The 7,106-nt window shown below is 48.2% G+C and overlaps 1 protein-coding gene across 1 annotated transcript; it reads left to right on the top strand.

The window, feature by feature from the left end:
- Positions 1-3,961: 3,961 nt before the first annotated feature.
- On the top strand, positions 3,962-6,451 carry LOC122154669. The gene is made up of 2 exons (XM_042805018.1): positions 3,962-4,854; positions 5,577-6,451. The coding sequence occupies exons 1-2, from the start codon at positions 4,785-4,787 to the stop codon at positions 6,155-6,157; spliced, it is 651 nt and encodes a 216-aa protein (XP_042660952.1). The 5' UTR covers positions 3,962-4,784; the 3' UTR covers positions 6,158-6,451.
- The last annotated feature ends 655 nt before the right edge of the window (positions 6,452-7,106 follow it).

Genomic DNA, 7,106 nt, shown 5'->3' with positions numbered 1-7,106 from the left:
AGAGAAAGGAATAAAAGGTGAAGAAGGAACGTACTTAAATCCCATTTGACTTCAGAGTGGTCATCTGTGTTCAGTTAACCAGGTGTTTTCGCTATTTCCAATAGGCTTATAAGTACTGAAAGAGCTAAATTAGCTCTACAGAGTTGTCAGTAGTCATGAATAATATGGGATTAAAGGTATAGAGTAGTGCTCTGATTCCCCAGATTTCAGTCCTTTACTTGGCAATGTATAATAAATACCTTGGAAACCGCTTTTCTCATTAATCAAGTGCTGGTAGATGTGGCAGTGAAGGTGTTACTGCAAATTAGCAGAATTTTCTAATCACCATTAATGTGACTGTTACAGTAAAGGTATCTGACTGACGAGTCTTAGAATCTCACCTCATTATAAGAGAAACCACTACGGTTTAATAGTCTTAATTTAGGTAACAGTACATATTGCCTGGTCAATCTTCTTTTGAAGGTGGAACAAAATCTGTGGCCTTTGCGAGAGACTCATTAGTTAAACATGAAAAGCTTTGATATGGCAGAGTGTCCTTCTTTCCTCTTGTCAGCGCATTATTTTGTGGCACATAGAGCAAGTGGAGACTTTCAATGGGAGACAGGAAAAAGACTGTGCTAAATAATCGATCACATGGTATGAGCCAGGGCAAAAGAGTAATTATACATACCATGTGTGTGGAGGGATGAATGGGTGGATATGTGCAGTGTATCTCATACATATTTATATCTATATATGCATATGTATATACAAACTATGTTTATGTATGCACACTTAACTGTGGTACATATAAATGATTAATTTCAGAACTAGGAGACCAAATTATTCACATTACAGTTTTCAGCAGTATGATGACTTGAGTCGCAAGGTACTGAACGCCTGCAGCTCAGTGGGGCACTTCAGAAAATGGAGCTCTCTTAATGTTCCTCAACTTCATCTAGAAAAATGTTGATTTATCAACGATGATAGAGTACTGAGACCTAAAACAACATAAGATCAGGTTAAAAACCCTTCAGTTCTTTAGTACTTTAATGCTATTTGACTCAAGATATGCAAAGCCTTACACTGTTCAGTATGCAGCATGTAACTTCATGATGGTCATGCTTTTTTTCTTTCATTTCAGTTCATTTCAGTTCCAAATTATTATCTTGGAAATTGATCCTGCTTTCAGTGAAGTTAATAGCAATGCTGATCTCCTTTAATTGTGGAAGATCTGACCCTCACTGAACAGCAGACTTATTGAACAATAGGAAAACAATGCTATGAAGAGAATGTGGTTGCAATTTCATTTTTGAAAAATGTTCTCTCTTATGAGGGTATAGGATGAGATCAAGAAGATGAGTAAGATGTTAACTCCACCATAACATGACTAGCTGTAAGTTACTACCTGAAGCAGTCTAACAGAACAGTTTTCTTTGAGGCAACCTTTCTGAAAGACTATTCTGGTTCTATTTGTCAAACTGTATTTCTGGTGATTTTGCTCTCATATGAGATTAGTAGTGTTTCAGGAGGAAAAAAAAAAATCAATGTCTACTTCTGATTTTGAGGAGAGACAAAGCTTTAGGAGGAATAGGAAAGGGCTGCACTAGGCATACATGACAGCTAGAAAACAATGTTTCCAGAAAATATCACCTAATACGTCCCACCACTCCCTTTTCCTTCTAAGCAAAAACTTAGGTGAATTGATTGATCATTCAATTTTCCATTTAGATTTTCAAAAATTGCTGAAGAAGCAAGGTGGCTGGTAAAAGAGCTTTCTTTTGTTTTGAATAGGTGCTGTATCTCAAGCAAGAAGTATCTTAGACTGATCAGAGTCAGATATGATTACTCAACTTCAAATTAATCCAAATGAAGTAAAAATATTTTAGTCCCGTAAACCATTGTCTCTACGTGGCACTGAGGAGTGAAAAGTCTCTGCAGTCTATGTGACTAAAGAAATAACTTTTGGGATACACATTAGTGTAAACAGTGAGTAGACTTCTGTAATTAATTCTTCACAATAGCATTCAGATAGTAGTAGAAAAAATGGGAAAGGATGAGATGATGTGATTACATCACTCAAGGATCCTCAAGTTGTTTTGTTGGCTTGTTGTACAAATGCTGCCTTCTGCAGCAAGATCCGTAAAACATTCAGCTGCTTGTTTTCATGTTTCCTAGTTAACGTTTTCACTCACAGTATTTCAGCATTTCATGAATAAGCACCCCAAACACAGCAACTCTGGTGAACTCAGCGTCTGTTGGGGAGGTTAGCTCTCACTGGAGGTGGATCAGCTTACTGAAAATATAACAGATCTTTTATATTTTCTTCTACCCCGCTTAAATTATGTGCATGATTTAGAGAGAAAAATGGTTGAAGGCAAGAATTTGTAGGTAGTTTCTTCACAGAACTGATAATTAGACAGCACTGCAACAGCACCTAGGACTACAGTTCTGTTGCTAGCTTAGAGACAGAGAGGAAGAGATCCAAGTCAAACGTTTTTATTCTCAAATCTAGGTCTTATGGTAAAGCTGATAGAGTGATAGAGCACCTACTTAAAATGAGTACAGTTGGAGTAGAGCATTGACAGCAGTCTGTAAATTCTGATATCCAAATGGATGGCTTCTCCAAAGTTATTTCTTATATCTTGTAAGTAGGGCCACTCTAGCTTTATCTCTGCATCCTTAATGTGTCAGAGTCACTTGTCTTTGAACGTAGACTCTTTAAGGTTTTGACTTCACTTCTTTTCATAGCATTCTCTTGTGATGTCATATTTAAATAAAGTTAGATGTGGGTTTTTCTAGGAAAAAAAGTTATTTTTGTTTCTTCTGCCACACTTGCTTGTCAGATACATGTCTCTGAATTACTCTCTATATTTTTTTTTTCAAAAACAGGTCTCTCTCACATTGGCCTTCATTTGATATGGATCCATGACTGATTTTGATGCTATAATAGAACATCGTCCACTTACTGCATACATTGCATTTTTCTGCCAGTCATGAATTTACTTCACATGCATACACTTGTCTCTGAAAGAAAACATTGCAACTTGAAACTGATGTGGTCTTTAAAAAAAAATCCCTAACAGTAAATCATACCATATTCCACTTTCTTCCCACTCTCTGCGCTAAACAATTTAACAGTTAATGAAAGGTTCACAGAAAAATGCACTTGCATTCGGAAGCGAACCACAATACAGACTGCTGGTAACAAAGCCCTTGCCTTTTTAAATGCATGATGGTCTCTAAGTAGCACAGAAATCGTAACCCAAAAAAGCACGTCTCCCGTCTTCCAATGTACTGTGGCAGTTGACACCCTATTTTCTTTACCTCGCTTTTTACACCATGCTACATATAGTTCGTGCTTCTGTAGCCTGGGATTGGCGAGAGCATCTGTGAGGCGCACGCAGGACTCATGCTCGGAGCACCCTGCAACCCCTGATCAGCTCTTTATGGGGGTGTCTCCCTCCCTCCCTCCCTCCCCCGCTGCGGGCAGCCTCGGCAAGCCCGCCCAGCTGGGTGGCTTCTGGGCTGGAGCCGGGCAAGCACCCGCTCCCCCGGAGGTCGGAGCTGTCCTTCCCCTGCAAAGCGACGGGCGAGGCGGTGGGAGCGGCGAGCCGCCCTCCCCTGCGGAGCCTGCCCGGAGGCTGAGGGGGCCCGGCAGCCCCCGGCCGGGCCCGGCGCTTCTGCCCGGCTGCCGGAGCCCTCCTGCTCCTGCTCCTGCTCCCTGCTCCCGCTCCCGGAGCCCTCCTGCTCCTGCTCCTGCTCCCGCTCCCGGAGCCCTCCCGCTCCTGCTCCCGCTCCCGCTCCCGCTCCCGCTCCCGCTCCCGGAGCCCTCCTGCTCCTGCTCCTGCTCCCGCTCCCCGGAGCCCCTCCTGCTCCTGCTCCCGCTCCCGCTCCGGCTCCCGCTCCCTGCTCCCGCTCCCGCTCCCGCTCCTGCTCCCGGAGCCCTCCTGCTCCTGCTCCTGCTCCCGCTCCTGGAGCCCTCCTGCTCCTGCTCCTGCTCCCGCTCCCGCTCCCTGGACACCTAAATGAAGGGAAGAGGGCTGTCTGGGGCTATTCCCTCGGGAATGAGACGCGGAGGGGCTCGGGAGGTATTTACACACTACCAGTCTTTTGTACAAAAACCAAAAGGACCAACCAAAGCAAAGCAAAAAGCCGCCAGGCTGCCGCCTGGCATTCCTATTTTTTTCTGAGTCATCCAGCCCAACGTGAGTAGGGGGGTATGCTCCGGTCTGGGAGTGCTCAGCGCTGGAAATGAACCACCAGGGCTAATGGGAATCTTCTGTATTAAGAATACCTCATGCTCGACTGTTGCAATCGCCCATTAAGCCCACCTTAATTGCGTTGATTTATTGGATGTTTGTATGCAAAGGGTTTGACATGTGTCCCCCTCTTCGCTTTCTGCTGAGTACAGAAACGCCACCTGGCCCAACCTGTGCCAGTTTTACTGCCCAGACACTGCTTTCCTGCCATTCATCACTGTGACTGTGATCTAAACAACTCCACTGCCTTTATCCTGTGTCCTACCATCTCCCACCCCCGTCGGCACAGAGGGAATATAGAGTGCTCTTAAACCTGGAAAATATTCTGCTGATGGGCACATAAATCTCTTCTGCAGAGCTCTGTCATTTAACTAGCAAGGCGAGGTGATGCTCACTGGGTGAGCTACTTCCACAGCGAGTTAATACCTCAGGACTTCCTGGGATTTTTTTCCCCAAGGTTTAGGTGGGAAAAAAAAAAAAAAAATCAGGTAGAGCTTTTGAAACGCGCTTACCTAGGTAATCCTCTATAGCTGGGAAGGGGGTATGATTGCACGGAAACTTTCCAGAGCAGCCTGGTGCGGGAGGATCCCAGCAGCAGCAGAGTCGGAGGCGGGTAATTCTGGGGAAATGGCGGGGATTTGGTTAATCAGCCCGGTCCCGTGCGGAGGGGCCCGAGGGCAGCGGGGAAACCTTCCGGGAGGAGAGACCCCGAGAAAAGGGCGCTTGGGAGAGAAGTAGGCATGGGGGGGTTCGAGCTGCTGGGAGAAGAGAGGAGCTGGAGGAGGGATGGGTTTTGGATCCCACGCTTGAAGGGCTTTCTCACTCCCTCTCTCCCGACATCAGCCAGCAATTTGGAGGCGGGTGGGGTGGGTGGGTGTGGGGGAAGAGGAGTGGGGGGAGCACTCTCAGGAGCACGGTATTGAAGGGGGCATTGATCTTTTCCGTCCTCTGCTTGCCACCAGGCAATAAATTCGGATCTCCTGTATTTCTCTCTGGCATCTCTACCTGCTTGCAAGCCTTTAGCACCTTCCGTGTGATCTCTGCATGTACTGTTTTGGAGACATGACTGCACACACACACACACACTTATCTAGCACACCAAATGACCGAGTTAAACGGAGCCCAGTCAATACATCCCTGGGAGAAGTAACATGTTCCCTCCCTACCTCCTGCTGTTTAACGTGGGTGAATGCCGCTAATTAGAGACACAGAAATACTGGAAGTATTAGCCACAAATAGCACTCTGAAGGCATTTGTCCTTTTTTTTTTTTTTTTTTTTTTTTTAACAAAAAGTGTTTATTTCCTTTGGTCCTCTTCTTCATTTTTCTTTCAAAGTAAAGAAGCCCCTACTTGATTCCAAAGATACTCTGCGCTTCCAAACGCGCCAGGTGGACACACATGCGAATGTACGTTTTGTGAAGACGACGCCTCGCCCCTACCCAGCGCTCCTCAGGCCGGCAAAAATACAGGTATTGCCGAAAGTAGCCCTCGGTAAAGCCGGCAGGCGCACCGGGGGGCAGGCGGCGGGTAGGCAGGAGCCGCCCGGAGCCCCCCAGCCCCGGAGCCCCCCCCGGCGCGCCGTCCCCTGCCTGCCCCGGCCGCGGGACGGATTTAATGAAGTCTGGAAATCCTTTCCTATCCCTCCTGGAGAATACTTCCCCATCCCAATCCAATCCAAGCTTCCTCAGGGGATCAGGAAGAGTAATGAACTTTTCCACCTTACCTCCCCACGCAGACTTGAAGACACTCCTTTAGACACGCTCACGACTCCCTTAACCACCAGCGATTTCTGTCCATCCTCCTACACCGGGAGAAATACTGAGCCCTACCATCAGCCATGCGAGCGGCTGTATCTGCAAGGGTTAAACTATGTAGCAGGCACAGCGCCTGATGAAAACATTAATAAAATGCGATGAATAAGCGCTGGAATGGCAAAGACTCGGCGAGTGAGACTGCGGTGCGGATTGCAAGTTAGTGCCGAGAGCGGTGACTATCGTGCGGAATGGACGTGGGCAAGCAGGGCTGGTGCTTCGTAATTTCTTCGAGTTCAGAAAGTGGAGCCAGCCAGGCTACTGGAAGGTTCAGGTGCAAGGCGAGGCAACTGAGACGTTTCTTTTATTTTATTCCCTTCTCTCCGCCCCCCCCCCCCTCCCCCCTTTTCTGTTAAAGTGTAGCCTTTTGGTTGAAAACAAGCAATCTGATCGTGAAATAAAACCTACTCACCAGGTGAAATTGCAGGAAGCGAAGCGGCTGTGAGCAAAATGCATCCCGACTCCAAGCGTAGAGTCCATGATCTTCGGCTTCAAGCTAGAGGGCTTTGCATGGTGGTGGGACGGTAGAAACCAGCAGCAGCTCTGAGTGGCACAGCAGCAAGTATAAGAAACCATTCGCACCATGCGTGCCTGTGTGTGTGTGTGTAGGGGACAGACAGCCTCAAGACCCAAAAGGGGGGGGGGGGGGGGGGGGGGCGGCGAAGAGATGGGGGAGGAGGAGGAGAGAGGGAAGGAAATCCGAATAGCAAGAGGGGTTGCGGGGAGGGATGGGATTTGCTGGGGCTGGGGTGGGTTTTTTTTGCTGGTGGTGGTAGTGGTCCTCAAGGAAAGAATAACAACCTGCTGGATCTCACCAGCGGGCTGGAGGAGAGGGGTGTCGCCAAGGCAGGCGGAGCGGAGGCGAAGCCGCACCGAGCAGCGGGAGGCCGGAGCGAGCCGAGGCGGCCCGGCGAGGGGCGAGAGGGGCTCATCCCGCCGGCTGCGGCGCTGGGGAGGGGGCTGCTCGCCCCGCGGAGCTCTCCGCGCCCGGGCAGGATCCGCGGGACTCGGCCGATCGCCCCTCGGGGAGTGAGGGGGGCGGGGGAGGGAGAGG

This window comes from Tyto alba, unplaced genomic scaffold, assembly GCF_018691265.1.
Source record: "Tyto alba isolate M040663 unplaced genomic scaffold, T.alba_DEE_v4.0 Super-Scaffold_43, whole genome shotgun sequence".
In the NCBI taxonomy this organism is placed as follows: domain Eukaryota; kingdom Metazoa; phylum Chordata; class Aves; order Strigiformes; family Tytonidae; genus Tyto; species Tyto alba.
The sequence above is the reverse complement of the archived record's forward strand: the minus strand, read 5'-3'. Positions and strand labels throughout refer to the sequence as shown.

Coding starts and splice junctions, on each gene's coding strand:
- LOC122154669 (XM_042805018.1), top strand. CDS start 4,785: ATGATTGCACGGAAACTTTCCAGAGCAGCCTGGTGCGGGAGGATCCCA. Junction 4,855..5,576: donor AGCAGCAGAGTCGGAGGCGG/GTAATTCTGGGG, acceptor TTTCTTTCAAAG/TAAAGAAGCCCCTACTTGAT.